This window comes from Micromesistius poutassou (genome assembly GCF_964030765.1).
Source record: "Micromesistius poutassou genome assembly, chromosome: 5".
Taxonomy (NCBI): Eukaryota; Metazoa; Chordata; class Actinopteri; order Gadiformes; family Gadidae; genus Micromesistius; species Micromesistius poutassou.
Genome location: NC_140275.1, coordinates 1,948,095 through 1,967,305, shown reverse-complemented (window position 1 = coordinate 1,967,305; position 19,211 = coordinate 1,948,095). Strand labels below are relative to the sequence as shown.

The window sequence follows — 19,211 nt, the reverse complement described above, 5'->3', positions numbered from 1 at the left end:
TGACCACATGTCCCAGTTATGATGCAACATCTTTACTTGCAGTTCATCCCCCCCGCTGGGCGAAGCGGCTGAGTGCCTGTGAGTGTGTAGTTGTACGCACAGTGGGCGTCACCAGAGCGGAGAGGGGAGGAGAGAGGGGACCGGGACGGTGTCTCCTCCCCTCATACAAGCTCAGCAGATCGCTCACGGATCTGGAGGCTCATGGGGAGACGAGCAGCGAAATTAAGTTGCACTCCACAGACTTTCTCCGGCGGAATAATGAGCCCATACGCCAGAAATGTTTAAGTAGGCTATGACTTAAACAAAACTATGGAAGAATTTGAATTGTCAAGATATTATGTATGAAATTTGTTATATATTTGAATGTCCTGCGTAAAATGGAAAAATATTGCCTTTTTAAAACACAACGATACCGAAATGTAACCACATGCAAAACCTATTTATTTCGTTAAATGCTTTAGGCCTATACGTGCATCCACTATATAGCATCTTGCAAAATAGTACACAACTGTCATACTACTGAATCAATCATGGGTTGGTTGTATGTGGCTATCAGTAAGTAATGCCAACAACTCACAACTGAATTCCAAAAGTGCAAAGCTATTCGTTTGCAAAAATTAAGCCTGAACAACTCACCCCCCTACTCCAGCTGTTTTGAGTTTGGAGTACGGGGCATTGTCCGTCTCCATAGCGGTTACTTCATTCTTCCTTGCGAGTTTGTACTATAGTCCAGACGTGGCAGATAAACGCAATTATTTTCCATCCCAAGTGTTCCTCCGGATACCGCAATCGGTTTGCAATGACACGTAGTACAATCAAATGAATCAACTCATTCTAAACTCATCGCTTCTTTCATCTTTTCTTCTGTCAGCTGTCCATGAGTGTCATCGGAGTGTATCGCACGCTGGAGAACTCCACCGCGTAAAGCGCGTTTCGTTTACGCGCGTTTGGTTTCCGCGCGTCTTGGAGATACGCTCTGTGTAGGAGCAGTCCGGCGTTAGGAGCAGTCCGCTGTTTTAGGAGCAGTCCGGTGTTAGAAGCAGTCCGGTCGCATTCACTTGAGCGCCGAGTATGCGGACTTGTGAAAATGAAAGTTATTGGAGAGTGAGGGATCTTTGAGTCTGTGGAAGGGGGGAACACCTCCCTCTGTCGCCCTCAGCTCACATCGAGGAATAGAAATCTTGAACTGGGGGGGTGGGGGGGGGGGGGCTTTCATTGAAACTGTTTTCTCAAACCATCATGATGTGGGTCTACTAATAGACGACGGAGACAAAGGCATTCCACACGACTTGTATTGAGGATTTGCGTAGGATTAGCCTTTTCCCACTCAAATGCTGAGAATTACAAATTGGGTTCCTTCAGTTTAATGGAAATATGGGGTTTAAGGGTTTTTTACCACAAGTAATCAAATGAATTGTTTGCCCTACAGTTTATTTGCGAATTCCCCTGACTCATTCCCTGGCCTGGGAGCACAAGGTCTTGGAAGACTAGGTCTATTTGAGGACTCTCCACTTCCGCTCCTGGCTAACTCGGAGCGGGTTGGAGGGCTGCATGGTGTTACTGTGCACACTGTCGTGTGCTGTGAAATTCCTCCGTCAAAGAAAGTCTTCATTGGCCCGCCTTCAGCAAACACGCTACGACAGTGTCCAGGGGAGACCCAACAGAGCCCTGATTCAGGCCCTGCAATAGGATCCCTCCGGCTCACACAGAGAGCCTCACAGTTCCCCGTCCCCTGGCCACAGCGCCTTGAAAGAGCTCTTCCCATGTACCTGTCGGATGTTAGCTTTTGTTACCGTGCGTTCTTATTCGACACAAGGGAAGCAATGTGTGCACAGGCCCAGGAAGCGTGCACATGATCCGTGTGTCAGACCTGATGGCTGTCGGCATCGGCACCGTCTGCAACATGATGTTTGGGCCGTGGTGATTATTCTCATTTGAAGACGGGATTGTGAGCCAGAAGTGAGAAGTAGTGCGACTCTGTAACATTCCTAAGCAGCAGCACTTCCAGCTCAACTTTAGCGGCTAAACTAACAGTAGCCAACCAACACTGCCTGCTAAACTTTAGCTGCTAAACTAATACTAACTAAGACTGTGAACACTTTCAGCTGAACTTTAGCTGCTAAACTTTACACTAACCAACTAACACTGTCTACTAAAGTGTAGTTGCTAAACTATTACTAACTAAGTCTGTTAACACTACCTACTAAACTTTAGCTGCTAAACTAATACTGCTAACACTTACTACTAAACTTAAGCTGCTTAACTAACACTGCTAACACTACCTACTAAACTTTAGCTGCTAAACTAATACTAACTAAATAAGACTGCTAACACTTTACATTAATTAACACTGCCTACTAAACATTAGTTTCTTAACTAATAGGCCTACTTACTACGATTGCTAACACTTCCAGCTCGAATTTAGCTGCTAATCTTACATAAACTAACATTGCTAACACTTTCTGCTAAACTTAATCTGCTAAACTAACACTAACTAACTCACACTGCTAACAGTTCCAAATTAATTTAAGCTGCTAAACTAACACTAACTAACCAACACTGTGAACACTTCCAGCTGAACTTAAGCTGCTAAACTAACACTTAACACTAACTAACACTGCTAAAACTAGTGTTGCACCAAGTGGAGGTCTTGCTTCCACCTAGCTAGTTTGTGATCTAGTCACCACTCATGCAGATTGGAGGCAACAGCGGTGGAAAGCTCTAACAAATTGTCCACTGAGATTAACTCATTAGGAGGATAAATACAGTATCTGGTGGCCAGATAAAGTTTTATTCGGGATTTAGGTCACTCATCACATCTGTAACCATTGGCAGGTGTGGATACTGCAACCTTGCAACTGTTTCTATTCCAGATTGATGGTGCCGATACGTAATCGCACCCAGCTGGCTTACATACGGCAACATCGCAGTGGATATTAGAACTTCATTGTCTAAAGGAAATTGGAGGATTTTCCTGCAGACACGATGGCAGCGTAGCCAGGAGCCATTCTATACCATCTCCACGATGCTCCACCGACATAGCGGTTGTATAATTCATGAGCACCAGTCCGAGCTCACAATGGAATAATCATCCAACAGAATTCAAGATGTCGCGGGAGAAATCAGTCTGAGACACGAACAACAACAAAACACCAAAAATGTTTTTTTACGTTTATGTCGGCAACCTACATTTTTCCTGTGAAGTTTAAGACATGTAATCCCTGATGATCCCTCTCCGCGAGGAAGACGGGGCTGAGGCAGCCTGGGTTCTGCTGATGGAAACGCTGGTATGATAAACACTGAGGGCTTTCTGTTTTACTCCCCTGTCTTGGTTGAATTGAGGCCAGATGAACGCTGCAGCCTCTTCCTGCGCACAGCTGGATCCAATAAGGCCGCCTGTCCCGTGGTTCTGGCTGCGCTGTACATACATTGAAACAGGACGGAGCAAAGACCCATTCATCCGAGTTAGGCGGCTTCAAATTGGATTTGAGGATATTTTTCAGTAGTTCCTGTGGAATAATTTTACGGACGGATGGAAGAATGGAAATAGAGAGTGATGGATACAGTGGCTAAATGTTACATTTATTGAACAGAAACAGATTGCAGCAGAAAGTACCATCTCTCACGTCCGTTCTACTACTGTTGTGGGGACATTTCAGTTTTGGATGAGCGCATGATGCATGTTCCATACTGAAACACTACTCTATCTATCTGACCAAATGTCAAACAGCAGATTGAGTCATTGTTCCAAAGGCCACGTACTTTTCCATGCATCATCATGCATCATGCTGCAATGCACTAAGAGCCAAGGCTAAGAGGAAAACACTTGCGTATTGTCCTTTTAGTTCAGACTTAGTATGAAAGGTGGACCCCCCTCACATGATGCTTTAACAGAAACTGACGTCTCACGTAAGATTGACTTCACTAATCTTTAGCTCAAATAATTTATGGCCTCAGCTGCGTTTTTCTGTTTGTGCCAAAGTCTGAGCAATGAGCTGTGTGCAAATCATAACCTTTGGCTTCGGTCTTCAGTGAAGACAGCCCACGTCATCGACCAAGCCATATACGATCTATAAATCTCTTCCAACTCCAGCTCTGTTGACGGGAGCGTCTCTGTTGACGAGAGATCTCACAGGAGTGCTATCATCTCCGAAAACCGTCCCTTCTCATCCGCAGCCAGAAGTCTTCTCTGCTACCTCCACAGATTGTGGAGATGAAGAGGGTGTGAAAGGCGTCACTAGATTACATGTTATGTGTTCTTTGTTTTTATTTTAGATTTGTTCATGGACATGCCAAGACAGGGCTTTGTCCAACCTGCCTTCATCTAACAAGTATGTCAGTAAGAGCCTCTAGTGGTGAACATAGACACAACCATTTGCAGACACTATTTTTTTTATGTTTTTATGAAACTTTTTACTGAAAACAATTTCCTTACAACGATGAGGCTGTTCCAGGACCATCTGTTTTGGACGGTCCAAACAAAACGAGTCAGAGTGTACCTGGAGGGTCAGAGCGGGAGAATGCCAAACAGAGGCTCTGCTGTTGGCTATCCACGCCGGTTCACCGCCCTCTGGCTCCCCTAAACACAAACACAACGGCTCCAGATCTTCAGCCTGTAAATATGGAGGGAGAGCAGGTCTACCGTGCACACACACACACACACCCCCTCACCCTCTTTATGTGGTACACTGAGGAGAATTGTTCAGTCAGTGGTCAGCTGTCTCTCCCCCACATTATTTCTGTTCATCCTCGTGGTGATGAAAATGGTACACTCGCCTCCATCTGACTAGATGCACAACTCAGACTTTAGATTTATATCCAAACTCTGATGGCAGACTAGCTCATATCAACAGGGCTTTTCACTTTATTTCGCTTGATATTTGTTTCGACCAATCTTGTTGCTTGACACTGGCAACTGTAAAAAAGGTCTGCAAAGGTTTATATCAACACCATGTAGACTGGCTAATGTAGTAATAAGCGTATTATCCCTTTCTGAAGGCTTCCTCCAATCAACAGGAAACAAGGCTTAACTCCGCCCATTTCAGTTGCTGGTTACGGCCCATACTTTGTGCAGTCTCCCCCCAGAAGTTTTGATACAACATAGTAGGACTGCTGGATCTGAAGTTCTGATTCCACATAGTGGGTCTGCTGGATCTGAAGTTCTGATTCCACATAGTGGGTCTGCTGGATCTGAAGTTCTGCTATAACATAGTAGGACTGCTGGATCTGACAATCTTTTATAACATAGTAGGACTGCGGGATCAGGATCTCTCTTTTGATATACTAGGACTGCTGAATCTGAAGTTCTGACTGCTGGATCAGAAGTTATGCTTTAACATAGTAGGACTGCTGGATCAGAAGTTGTGCTATAACATAGTAGGACTGCTGGATACGAGATAACCATCTGACTGACATATTTTTACTGACATTGATTAAAGTGGTCATCTCAAAGATATTAATGTTAATTTTTTTTTTTTTGTTTGTTGAGTCACTTTCTATCACAGAATGAGATAACACAATGGGGATTGCTGATGACAGCCCTTGCATTGGCAGTATTATAAATGTTATCACCTGGGGTCACTGTTTGAAAATTACTGCTTATCACCAAAGGTGTCGCCAAAGAGAACAAAACGAGAATCATTGAGATTACCACTTATGTAGTAGTTGTATATCTACAAAAAAAAAAGAGAAGAAAAAAGAGAAGAAAATTCTAATAAAATGAATGATGAATAGTAAATAAAAAAACACAATTCTCACTTCACTTAAACATTTGTCTGTGTTTATTTTAAAAGGGAGATGGAACAGGTAATATTGTGGCAATAGCTTGCGATTTTTTTTTCGGGGAAGTGTTAATTTCAAGGTAGTTTAAGGTGACGTTGTCCCAGAGACAAAAGATGACTGATCTACAGGAGGCAGTGAAATACAGCAGGCTATCGATATCGCAGGACTCTCAGTATCAAGAGTTAATGAAGTTCTCGAATGAATAGGGCTGGATCAGCCTGCATGACCACACCTGCACTGTATCACATGTATGCGTGTGTTGATATGGAAGGGCCCTTGTGCAGTAGTGTCGATATTGGTTGGTTGGGTGGGGAAACCTACCAGAATCTTTTATGTTTACATTTTATATTTACATTTACAGATTTAGCAGATGCTTTTATCCAAAGCGACTTAGAAAAAGTACTTTTGTCAGAAGGAGAAACAACTATATATTGCTGTCGGTTCAGTCAGGATGTTCATAGAACCAAGTGCCAAGCACTTACAATTGTTAGGTTAACCCATTCCTCATATACAACAGAGATAGCTAGGATAAGAGGGTTAGGGTTAGCATATAACTTTCTACCTATGAAAGTTCTAGGTGAATTAGGTCTATGGTACGATGTAGCAGAGTTTAAAACTTTAGCCTCTGAAATTGCAACTTTGGGGTTTGTAATCCTCAGGTGCGCCAGACTCATTTGTCTGTCATCCACGGCAAAGCTGTTCCAGAGGACTGTTATCACAGCGGGAGTTAATCCATGAGACTGGAGATGAAACGTGGAAGGATAGGTTTCAGCCGAGTCCCTATTGGCAGCCTTCTGAGCATTCAGTGGGGGTTGTTCATGCCATGACAAGCTTTGATCATACGTAAGGTTATTCTCAAAATGTTGTCGTTGAAAGAACAACGACCGACTGCGTCAGAGTGTGTGTGCAGTGGCCCTAGTTTCTCTGCACCTTTGACTGGCCCAGTCTGTTGACTATGGCTCACCAGACTGGGGACTGCTCTCAGATCAGTGGCCTGTTGACTATGGCTCACCAGACTGGGGACTGCTCTCAGATCAGTGGCCTGTCGACTACAGATCTCCAGACTGGGGACTGGGGTGTGATCTCAGATCGGTTGTCTGTTGACCACAGAGACAGCGACAGCTAAACATGCAGTGTGTTTCGTATTTTTTATTTTTTTTATCTTGTCGTTATACTTTGGAACAACAAACCACTTCTAGAGCTTCGGAAAAGAAAAAGATGTCTTAATAAATAAATTCTTGCAATCAAGAAGCAGAAGTGGAGGAAGAAGAGGAAGAAGAAGAAACTGCCTGCGACCAGAATCACATCTAAATAGAAGTGCTCTCTTCAAGCCTATCCAGACTGCGGTTAATGAGGCCTGGCTCTACCATACAGGACGCTGTACGTCCAGGGCTGGGCATGCAGAGGAAGGAGCAGGAGATCTGTGTTTTCCTGTGGGCTCCACTTGAGCCTCAGAACACAGTGGCGGGTTCTAACTGGCAGCATTCTAGTCAAGGAGGACCAAGACCAGCGCCAGCTGGATTCTTTCTTGGCAGTTTCTGAACAACAAATCGTACTAATGTTTTTCTGGTCTGAGACGTGGTAATTGGTGAAAAAGAACATTCTCTGCGATGTTAAAGGCCGCCACTGTCGTAAACTGGGTCATTTCACAGCCCTGCCAAGAGGGGAACCGAAAACCTGGGCATAGGTTGTGGGACACATCCCCTAAGACATCCTGTCATACTTGATGAATGATCTGGTTTCTGTGGGTTGAGGGGCTTATCTGGGATTAGTATCGGGGGATCAGGGGCGCTATGAGAACCCGTGGCCTAGAAGCAGGAGATTCTGTTTTTTTTTACATCGGATCACTGCAGCATATTTGATTTTGGGGATTAATGTGAAGATATTAATACTCTTTGAACAATGTGTATTGCAGAACATTTATTTACATTTAAAAGGTACTGCAGGCAATATTTAAGAGCCATCATTTGAGTTGAATTAGTTATGAAGACATCCGTCAGCTATTGGTTAAATGCCCTGTGAAAAATCTGCTCTGGTTAACTGCACCTGCATCTGTATGGAACTGTTTAGATACTAGATCGCTGGCTAATCTAATTTCTGCTAATTTAAGACATCTTTTCCTTGATTGGTTCAGGGAAGACATTTTGCCAGTCAATCAAAGGGGAGTAAATGCATCACTTCAGAGAAACCCAGGGCGGGAGGGAGCCGAGAGGGAGGCAAATATTATCTGCTGTCGCTCTTTAAAACTCAAAAAAACAACCAAAAAACAAACAAACCTACAGCACCTTCAACTATATCTAACTCTTCATCACAGAGTTGTTTGGTGTCAGGTATTCTTCACCTCCTCCTGTATGCGTCTCATGAGTCCTGGGCTGATGTCATTCTCCTGTAGGCTCAGATGTCTCAGTGGAAACGGTGTCCTGCAGAGCAACGCCCCCATGAGGTCGTTCCCTCCCACATCGCTGATGTCATTCCTGTCCAGGTCCACCTGCCGCAGGCTGACGCTGACCTTCAGCACGTCAGCCAGCATCCGCACCCCCGGGTCCCCCAGGCTGCTCTCGTCCAGGACGATGTGAGTGAGCGAGCTGTTCTCCTTGAGGCTGTCAAACAGCTCCTTCCACGCGGCGAGGTCAGCGCCGCTGGTCTGCGCCAGGCCCAGGTACTGCAGGAAGGAGTAGTGTCTCATGTACGCCGCCAGCAGCCTCAGTCCGTCGCTGGCGAGGCCGTTCCCGCCGATGTCCAGCTCCAGCAGGGTGAAGATCCTGAGAGAGCCCCACGTAGCACTCAGGCTGACAAGGAGGTCTGGGTTCACCTGCTGCTCTAACGGAAGGGGCATGGTGTGTTGGAGGTATTGCTCTGACGGAAGGGGCATGGTGTGTTGGAGGTATTGCTCTGACGGAAGGGGCATGGTGTGTTGGAGGTATTGCCCTGACGGAAGGGGCATGGTGTGTTGGAGGTATTGCTCTGACTGGAGGTGCTGCTCTGACTGAAGGGGCATGGCTTGTTGGAGGTGCTGCTCTGACTGAAGGGGCATGGTATCTTGGAGGTGCTGCTCTGACTGGAGGAGCTGCTCTGACTGGAGGTGCTGCTCTGACTGAAGGGGCATGGCTTGTAGGAGGAGCTGCTCTGACTGGAGGGGCTGCTCTGACATGGTGTGTTGGAGGGTTGCTTCGCTGGCCGTCTGCTCCTGCAGCTCCACTATTCCGTTCACCAGGATTTGGAGGCCGTAGTCGCGCAGTTGGTTTCCGAATATGCTGTGGACAGAAGAGCGCAGTGCTGGGAAGGTGATGGCTGCTTGATTTCCATCAGAGGTCCAGAAGCTTTAATTATCAAACACATTCGAAACCTTCACAAAAATTTCACAAAACGAGTAGAATTTGATTATTTTGTCTTGCATATTTGACCTGCTTGAACATTTTTATCCTGATTCATATTCCTTATTTGTTATTTGTTATTTTGATTTGTGCGTGCGTATGTGAGTATGTATGTGCGTGCGTGCGTGCGTGCGTGCGTGCGTGCGTGCGTGCGTGCGTGCGTATGTGAGTGCGTGCGTGCATACATCTGCGGGTGAGCATACATCTACATACATGTACACATGTGTGTGACATGAAGAGGTGGTGTCCAGTACTGACACACCCCATCTCTCTAAGAGGGTCACCAGAACTCACTGTATCCCTTTAACCTGGGGCTTGGCCCTGACCAGGTCCAGCAGGACGTGGGCTCCGAACGGCCCGATGCGGTTGAGATTGAGGTTGAGCAGGGTGACCTCCGAGGGGCTCCTCTTCAGCACCTCCACCAGGTTCCACAGCAGGTCGTCCGTCAGGCCCGTGTTCCTCAGCACCAGCTGCGCCACCTCGTCCGACGCGTTCAGGACCGCCATCATGGCGTCCAGCTGCTGGCGGAACACGGACACGGGTGGATTATTCGAGGCCGGCGCCGCCAGGTTAAACGTAGTATAGTGAAAGTTTCCTTCTTTTAAGGTGGAATTAAACACAGGTTAGTGATTGTTTGCATTTTGTGTATTTTTTGTGCTATTTTGTACGTGTTAATATGAGGCTTTTTTAATGTTAACATGAATGGTCAGTTTACTTGTTTTTGTCCTGCCTGTGTCTGCAGATCATCTTCTCCCAGGTTCTCCACCACTGGTTCCGCTGGCGGGCCCTCCACCTCTGGTTCTGGTGGGGGTTCCTCCACCACTGGTTCCGCTGGTGGGCCCTCCACCTCTGGTTCCGCTGGCGGGCCCTCCTCCTCTGGTTCTGGTGGGGGTTCCTCCACCTCTGGTTCTGGTGGTGGGTCCTCCTCCTCTGGTTCTGGTGGTGGGTCCTCCTCCTCTGGTTCTGGTGGGGGTTCCTCCACCTCTGGTTCTGCTGGCTCTTCTTCAGGGGGAACCACTTCCTCACTCTCACACTCGCTGGGCTCCAGGTCCGAGCTGGTCCCCGGGGGGCCTGCCGCCAGGCTCTTCTTCAGACGACACCGCTCCAGGACTTATCACACAGAGAGTCAGGAGGTTAGTAGGAGTGTGGGTTTCACTATGGCAGAGGGACACATGTGGTTCATGGTTTAGTTAATGTGTGGCATGTGTTGTATTTAATGGAGTAGTTCATGTTGTAGATCATGGTGTAGTTCATGGAGTAGTTCATCATAGTTCATGGTGTATTTCATGGTGTAGGTCATGTTGTAGTTCATGGTGCAGATCATGGTGTAATTCATGGTGTAGTTCATGGAGTGTGTCGTTCATCGTATTCATTCAAAGTACTGTTCATGAAAAAAGGTTAACAATAAGGGTTAGGATACAATTATAAGGATGTGGTATGTGTGTTTGTGTGTTTCCATGTGTGTACTCGTGTGTGTGTCAGTAAAAGCCCAACAGGATACAACTTATGCTGAATAAAGCAAGTTTGGATTATATATACTATATTACATAATTCCCCATAAAGTGCTGGAGTGTATTATGTAAGAGCTGGATGGTCACCGGGTTCGTCCGCTGACACTTTATACATACTGTTTGCCTTGAACCAGTTGTGTTGGTTTGGGCGCCGCTCCAGTGCAGCACTCATGTCCAAACACTCTTCATAGTAGTCCTTGGTTCCATCCCCATCTCTGCTTTTCTCATTTGTTCCGGGCTCCGTCTTTCTTCCCGCTTTGTGCCTCGTCAGGGCTTCCTTGTCCTGCGGACCCCCTTGGAGGGCGACCAAAACATGGAGGAGAAAGGAAACTTCTGTCCGTTAAAAAACAAATCTAAAGGAAAACAGCTACAGCGGCCGACCTCGTCCGCTGCCAGGCCCTCTGCTTCCTGCTCTGTTGTGGTCACAGATCTGGGACCACAACAGAGCAGGAAGCAGAGGGCACTGGAAGTCAGATGAACTGCACTCACCGGAGTCCACCACCCCCCTCCTGGAGTCCACTACCCCCCTCCCGGAGTCCACCACCCCCCTCCCAGAGTCCACCACCCCCCTCCCAGAGTCCACCACCCCCCTCCCAGAGTCCACCACCCCCCTCGCGGGACGCGGGGTCCTGCCCTGGCCGGGCGACTCCTGGTCTGTTTGGACCTGTTTGTGTGTGGAGGCTCTGCTGCCGTCGTAGCCCCTCAGCACCTGAGTCTCCTTGGGGTCCACCTTACCGCCCTGCCTCCTCCCTTCTCCACTGGTGGCCCCCGTCCCACCCTTGTCCTCCCTGGGACCGGAGCGGCCCTTGCGTCTTTTGGGCTTGGAGGAGTGTTTGGCGGCTGCGGGCGCGGGGTCCTCCTCGCTGTCGGTGGACGGACAGCTGACCTCCCGGCTGTGCTCCCGTGTCCTCTGTCTCAGTGTCTTCTTCTTTTTCTTCTCTGGCTTTGCGCCGGGGAGGAGCGGGGGGGCTGACTGATGCTCCTCGTCGGGGTCTACTCCAAGGAAATTAGACGAGGGTTTAAGAAAAGTGCTCTGTGCGGTATTGTGTCGTGGAAACTGTCCATTGGAAACAAAGATTTGGGCCTGCTCTCAATAAATGTTTTGATGAATAAGCAGGAGGAAGTCATGGAAAATTGAGACACTCATTTGCAGCCTTTCTACCTTTGCCAGCGTTCCGGTCTAGCGGGGGAATTAAATTCTCCTTTGTGCCATTGTTCAGCTGCTGGCAGGAGCCGTATTTGTTTCGGAGACTTGTACATCTGAAAGAGATGAGAAAGTCTCTGCTCGTATTTTGACTCCTTTATTTTTCTCACAACACGATTCCACAGCCAAGGTACAGTGAATTAATCGTCGTCTTATATTACCTGCATACAGTCTTAATGCATCTAATGCGTCTTTAGAAGAGAAAATACACCTTCTGCACTTAATCTATGGTGGAACCAAATGTGATGGGAAAAGGTATTGTGCTTTCTACTTTCTGTTTCATAACATCCTTTATTAATTCCACACTGGAGACGTTTGCGGCAAAAGGGGGACATTGCAATAGCACAAAGCAAAGGTATAAAAGCAATATATAATGTCAAAGAGCGGATATAATAATACAAAGTAAGCTACGATAAATAAGTAAACAGAGTTAACAGTTGAGTTCACGTTATTGCAGATGGCGAATATTGATCTTTAATATCATGGTTTCATCTCGTGGGGTCGGGAAGTGGACCCGCGTCATCAGCCAGTCCTGCCACCTACCGTCACCCAGTCACCGTGTGGAGGTGACTGGGTTCAGGAGCATCCAGACTAAGACCAGCACATCCTGGGACCTTCCACATTCCTACTCCCAGACCAGAAGACTTGAGGCCATGAGACTAAATTAGACTCATTTAAATGTAGGGCATTTAGCAGACGCTTTCATCCAAAGCGACTTGCAGCCATTTATACACACATTCGCGGCAGAGTCAACCATGCAAGGCGCAGCAATTAGTGTTAGGTACCCTGCTCAGGGACACCCCGACACTCAGCTAGGAGAAGACGGGGATCGAACTAGCAACCCTCCGATCACCAGCCACTACTCAACTCCACCCTCACCACCCCTACCTCACCGGAGGTGTTGGTGTTTCTCTGGGCAGTGCGCAGACTCCTTAATTCCTATGCCACATGAACGGTAAGTGGGAGGCGGACACCTGTGGCAGGGCAGACCTCCGGAGAGCCAGGCCAGTCTGAAGCAGCTCCTCTGTCCCTGCTGGAAGCCCGGGGAGTAGCGGTACTCGCAGCAGGAGCTGATCCGGGCGGCCATCAGGCCGTTGACGTACATGGTGGCGCTGAAGGGGTACCCCCGGTGTCTCTGGGACAGGAACTGGAACTGGTCTGCAGGAGGAGAACCCGAGAAAAAAAACACAACTTCAGGTTGAGAGCATGAATTCAAGCCAAAGAAATCTAGAAGGGCACATAATGGTGACAGACCATTCATGGTCTGTAGCATTCGTTAAAAGGTAAGAGCATGGCGCTAAGAGCCCCGTTATTGAGCCGTGGTCTGTTGTATTTGTTAAAAGGTACCGCAGGTCTGTGGTCTGTCGTATTCGTTAAAAGGCACAGCATGCTGTTAGGACATCATAATTGACCCATAATCTTTGTATTCGTTAGAAGGTACAGCATGGCTCAAACACTGCCACAAAAAAACAAACCCTGCAAGTCATTAACCGTGTTTTGGATGAAAGTACGTGCCGACTTACGCAATATTGAATTTCACCGGTCGGTTCACGGCACTTACCTCCTGGTGTCACCAGGCCTTTGAACACACAGAGGTTCTCCCCTCCGTTCCCCTGCTGGAGGACCCGCAGCTCGTCCTGTAAGGTGCCTGAGCCGGAGCGGGCGTGGCGCAGCCCCAGGTAGGTCATCGTCACGGTGACGTTGGACTTCTTAGCCTCCGCTAGGGCCTTCAGGCTGCTCTGTCGTCAGAAGAGACGTAAGGTGAGGTCATACTGTATCTGACACAGCGTCACTAAACACTGGATTCCAATTGGTCGATAACGTTGGGCCAAAAAACTTAAACCGACAATTTTTTTTTAACGTAAATATCAAAGACAATTTGTCCGGCATTTAGCAGATGCTTTTATCTTTGGATAAACGGGTACATTTGTCAGAAGAAAGAGAAACAACAATATATCATGTACATGTCATCATGTACAACATACAATAAGTGCGTAAGAGGGGTTTGGGGTGGGGGGGGGGGGGGGGGGAGCTATGCAGAATCTAGGTGAACTCTGAACAAGTCAGTCTTGAGTCATACCTTTTTTTTCTTAAATTTTTTATTACATTTTCTAATTACCGGCTTTTTATTCCAGTTGACGGTTTTCTGGGAGCACACGGAGGACACACTGCCTCTGCGCTGGTCGCACAGGTAGGGACAGGAGTTGCTCAGGGACGCCCTCAAAGAGGCCAGGTTGGAGGGCCTTCTGGGTAGCCTCGGCAGGTACGACTGGTCGGCAGCAGCTCCCTTTGAACGGAGCGGTGGCTTGTTAAGCTGCAGGAAACACCCAGATAAACAGGGCCCTGTATTAGTCTACACATGAAAGCATTCACTGGGGACGGCGTAGAAAGCACCCGGGAGCATAAACACATTTTCATCATCGATCAAAGCACAGTCCAACGAGTCTGTGATTGTATTAAAGTAAATGAAAGAAAGCAAAGTGACAATTTTCCCCATTAGCTGTGCTTTGGGTCCAAGGTGAGGATAGGTCTGGTTTGTGTCTCTTCGCGGAAATAGGTTTTGGTGCTGTCTCAGATACACTTTCAACATGGCTCTTCAGGAGAAGGAGATCACACCACAGACACTGTGTTCAGACACATTGTGTTGAGACGCACTTCATATAGACACAGTGTGTTCAGACGCACAGCATTCAAGTGCACTGCATTCAGGTGACTGCTTTCAGACACACTGCGTTCAGGTGACTGCTTTCAGACGCACTGCTTTCAGACAAACTGCATCTCGAGTCCCGACGCATTGTTCAGACCTGCAACTGGAACACAAGCTCTGTGGTCATGTTCTTGCTAAATATTAGTTACTACTTCTTGGAAAGTGTTGCATGCCAGGAGATGCTTTGTTGACAGCTTGTTATCTGTTGGCCGGAACTGTGCTCCGATGTCCTCCCTCACCGTCTGCATCCTGTTCATTGTATTAGCCTAGACTAGATAACAGTTATTGATATTGATTTGTTGATGTGTGTGTTCATGCGTGTGTGTGTGTGTGTGTGTGTGTGTGTGTGTGTGTGTGTGTGTGTGTGTGTGAGCCTGCGTGCGTTTCTGTATCTGTGTGTGTGCCTGCGCGCGTGTGTGTGTGCGTGCACGCGTGTGCATGTGTATACGCATGTGACGGTGGGTTAACTTCCACTGTATCTCAGCCCAGCACAGCAGGGTGTCACGTTGCTAGAATAACAGGCGGCTCGCTGACCTTGTAGACCTCCACGGCATCAGGTCTCTCCAGGAGCAGCAGCTGACTCTGTCCCCTCATCAGACTGGCTATGGACTGCATCAGCCTGGGCTCCCTGCCCAACTCACCTGGGGCCTGTTAACAAGCCAAACACTGCGTCACACTACTTACTGTACATGAGTTGGGAATTATGGAAACGAGAGAAGAGAAGCCAACTCTGTTATGACACCAGTGCGTTAATACCCATAAAGATAGGATTGTACTTTATTAATCCCAGATGGGAAATGTGGGTCACAGCAGGAGCTCCAGCACAGTGATATGAAATAAGAATGTGAATATGGAACATATGGATCTATATGCAGGCTAGTGGGGAGAAACACAGCCTGCGGCTGACAGCAAGGTGCTTGTTGTGTAGCAGCTATGGGTGAGTCTCCCTTGTACAGCAGGTCATGGAGGGCACCTATGGGTGAGACTCAAGACTCACTTGTCCTAGTCCCCACCCCCACCCCCTCCCATCCCTCTTACGCACTTATTGTACGTTGTATGTCCTGGCACTTAATAATAGTACTTGGCATTGTGTAGCATCTTATTCTAGCTATCTTTGTTGTATACAGGGAATGGGTTAACCTAACAATTGTCAGTTCTTGGTTCTATGAACATCCTCACTGTACCGACAGAGATATATTGTTTCTCTTTCTTCTGACAAATGTCCTAATTGTAATGCACTTTGGATAAAAGTGTCTGCTAAATGCCCTAAATGTCATGTAAATGTAAATGTAAATGAGTCTCCCTTGTACAGGAGGTCTTGGAGGGCACCCATGGGTGAGTCTCCCTTGTACAGGAGGTCATGGAGAGCACCTACGAGTGAGCCTCCCTTGTAGAGGAGGTCCTGGAGCAGGGTTCTGCTGCCGGGGGTCCTCCTGACCATGCGTCGTCGTGGTGACTCGGCTCCAGAAGAAGCCATCACCTCATCCCTCCTTCCCCCTGGTATGACGGAGATCTTCCTGTGGAACCAAGCCCCTGATTAGGCCTCCGTGCACCTCGGCGCCGACGGAGCGTTTGTAGTCGCTCAACAACACAGCATGTTGATTGTGGTTCGGTTCTGTCATGCAATCAGTGGACAGGGAGGAAGGCTTTGATTCACTCAGACTGGTCTATTGAAGAAATAATGTGTGTTTGTTGAGTGGAAACCTGTACCGTGAGATACTTTTTAGATCGTATGGGGTTTTTCATCTGACAAAATTTGTCAAAATGATTTTTCTCATTAATTTGTTGCTGAAAGTGTAGACCTCAAACGTATCATAAAACACTTCTTAGATCATGTGGGCCTTTTCATCTCACAAAATGAATCAAAATGAATTAATTTGTTGCTGGAAGTGTAGACCTCAAAAGTATCATAAGACACTTTTTAGATCACCTTGGCCTTTTCATCTGACAAAATTAGTCAAAAGTTTTTCCTCATTATTGTCATTTGTTGCTGAAAGTGTCAGCTCAAGCGATAAGTGCATTAGGGTTGAGAGTAATATGATGACTGCTAAAAGCATATGCAGGCATAGGCTGCTGTAAATAACCTTTGCAATCATTTGTCCAATTATCATACATCCCTACCCCAGTAGAAGTAGGGTAACACAGAACCAGACTCTACTGTTGGCAAGCCCCCCATAAGTTAACATACGTCCAGTGTTTCTCCTTGTCAGCATATTAGCTGCAGCGTGTGCAACTCAATCGCAGTGCTTTGTCATCTGCGGGGCTGAGTGCTTCTGAAACTGGAAGCAGACCGGCTGACAAGCAGGGAACGGTAACCCAAGCTCACCTGCGTGCATGAGTGAACCTCAGCCCAGCTGGTGACAGATAGGCCTTATCCTAACACCGGTGACCACAGCCTGCCTCTCATGCAGTCTACCATACTGACCGCTCAACCACCAACCAAGGCTGGTGTGCTTTAGCATCCTTACCTCGTCACACGCGACAACTACGCTTCTCCTGCTCCTTCTAGTGGCTGCTCGGAGCACATGGTGGGAATATATTAGCTGGGTTTATTTTTAGAGCACCAACGGACGGCTTTACTCTGGTAAACATGCAGAAACCAGCGGATGTGCGGCAGGTCTGGTGGTTAAGGGATGAGTCAGCAGAAGGAGTCCTCCTGACTGAGCTCTATTTGGTCTTTTGAAGATGTATTGTGGTCAGCCGTTTCAAGTCTCTGTTTCCTCCCTCCAACAATAGGCCGGAACAATGTCTCATTATTATAAGCCTGAGCTGTTTTTCTCCTTGTGGTTTTCTATTCAGTAACTGTTCAATAGGACCCTTCACTGCTATTTTTAAGCTGATATTTTCATGAAGTTGAATCGCCACGGGTACACATGCAGATTGAATTAGACGACATGTCTGTCAGCGAGGGTAACTTTAAACACCCCTCCCATCATTTATGAACAGAGAACCCCTTTTCAGGCTCATACAATTCTTGCTCATTAGTGTGTATCGATCACCCACTATCGATCCAATCCTCCACAGAGATCCTTACGTCTGTAAAACCCTTAGTTCTCCAATCCCAAGAACTGTCTTTCAGTCTAATGAGGACAAAACATACACAGCGGGATAAACATCTTACCTTTTTGTTCTGGACCAGGTGTGCCACGGTGAGTGCGGCCTGTCTGCCCGGGAGGACGTGATACTCCTGCTGATCTCCTGTTCTCTGCTCCCGTTGCCACGGCCAGCCGCTGACACCTGAGCGGCTGACAGCCCTGGCAGCCCGCCCAGAGGCCTCCTGACACGAGTTCCGCATCCATCTTTAATCAGCACTGCTCTCTGCTCTCCGGCGCCGGCGGTTCCTGCAGACGTACGAGGCTGCTGCTGCTGCTGGAGCCGTGAATAAATACACCTCTTTTCTGAGCTGTTCATTAACAAACACCAGCCTGCAGTCGTGCACGCATGCGAGGACGGACATACACACATGTACATACACACGCACATGCACACACATACACAAACATACATAAAAGTGCCTTTTTGGCTTGAGTAAGCTCTGGACAGTGTCCTGATTGGAAGAAGGCGGTTCACTCAGCCTTCCGGGTTGCAACACACACACACACACACACACACACACACACACACACACACACACACACACACACACACACACACACACACATAGATAGAAAACATACACACACACACACACACACACACACACACACATAGATAGATAGAAAACATACACACTATCACATATACACACAGATAGAAACACGTACACACTATCACATACACAGACACACGTACACACGTACACATACATACACACTAACACACACATACACACTAGTACACACGTGCACACACATACACACGAGTACACACTGTGGCAACCCGGCCTTGCCAATTAGCTCAGATGCAGAGCACCTGAGGAGCAGGTGGAGCAGGGCTTAAATAGGCTGCTTCTCCACTCATTCAGGGCTCTTGTGTGGAGAGACCGGTCCGTCCAGATGACGGGGCCGGCAATTCCTCCCAGATTTTGGTTATCTTTGTACTTTTGATTTTGCAATAAACGTGCCTTTTTGGCTTTTGCCTGGTTAAATCAGGTCCTGATTGGAGCAAGGCGGTTCACTCCCCAAGGCGGGTTGCCACAACACACAAACACACGCACACACATAAACACACACATACACAAACACACACACACACATACAAACACACTAACACGTGCACACATACGGACTGTGTGTTTGTTGTGATTCTGGCAGGCTGGTGTGTGTCTCCTGTCATCTTCTCTAGGACACGTGTTGCCTCATCGTCTCGTCGCTCGGCACATTTCGGAGGGGCTGTGTGAAGTCAGATGTAGAAGGTCAGCAGCCTGTGTTCTGAGATGATGCACCTTCTAGCTGCAAATACAATCCTTAGTTAGTGAATTATCCTTATTAAGGCCTTTAAAACCGATCAATTCAATTTACCAAAAAATGTAAAATGCACATAAAATGGTAAACCACATTTGACATGAATATAATGTAGGAATAATTATAGGCCTATCAATGCAGGTCCATTGTTTACCATAAAATAGGATTTTTATTCCAAGCTGTGCCTTCTATTCTATTCTATATTATATTCTATAGTAAACCCCCTCATCG

At 47.3% G+C, this 19,211-nt stretch overlaps 1 protein-coding gene across 1 annotated transcript; it reads right to left on the bottom strand.

Annotated features, from left to right (window-relative positions):
* Positions 1–8,107: 8,107 nt before the first annotated feature.
* On the bottom strand, positions 8,108–17,811 carry LOC311343940 (uncharacterized protein; the record flags this gene model as incomplete). The annotated part of the gene is made up of 14 exons (XM_084468899.1): positions 17,699–17,811; positions 15,953–16,094; positions 15,112–15,225; positions 13,990–14,184; positions 13,432–13,609; positions 12,845–13,028; positions 11,829–11,926; positions 11,376–11,659; positions 11,048–11,096; positions 10,784–10,960; positions 10,138–10,265; positions 9,450–9,676; positions 8,751–9,035; positions 8,108–8,543 (listed from the first exon to the last, which is right to left on the bottom strand). The coding sequence occupies exons 2-14, from the start codon at positions 16,052–16,054 to the stop codon at positions 8,108–8,110; spliced, it is 2,457 nt and encodes an 818-aa protein (XP_084325025.1). The 5' UTR covers positions 16,055–16,094; positions 17,699–17,811.
* Between the last annotated feature and the right edge of the window lie 1,400 nt (positions 17,812–19,211).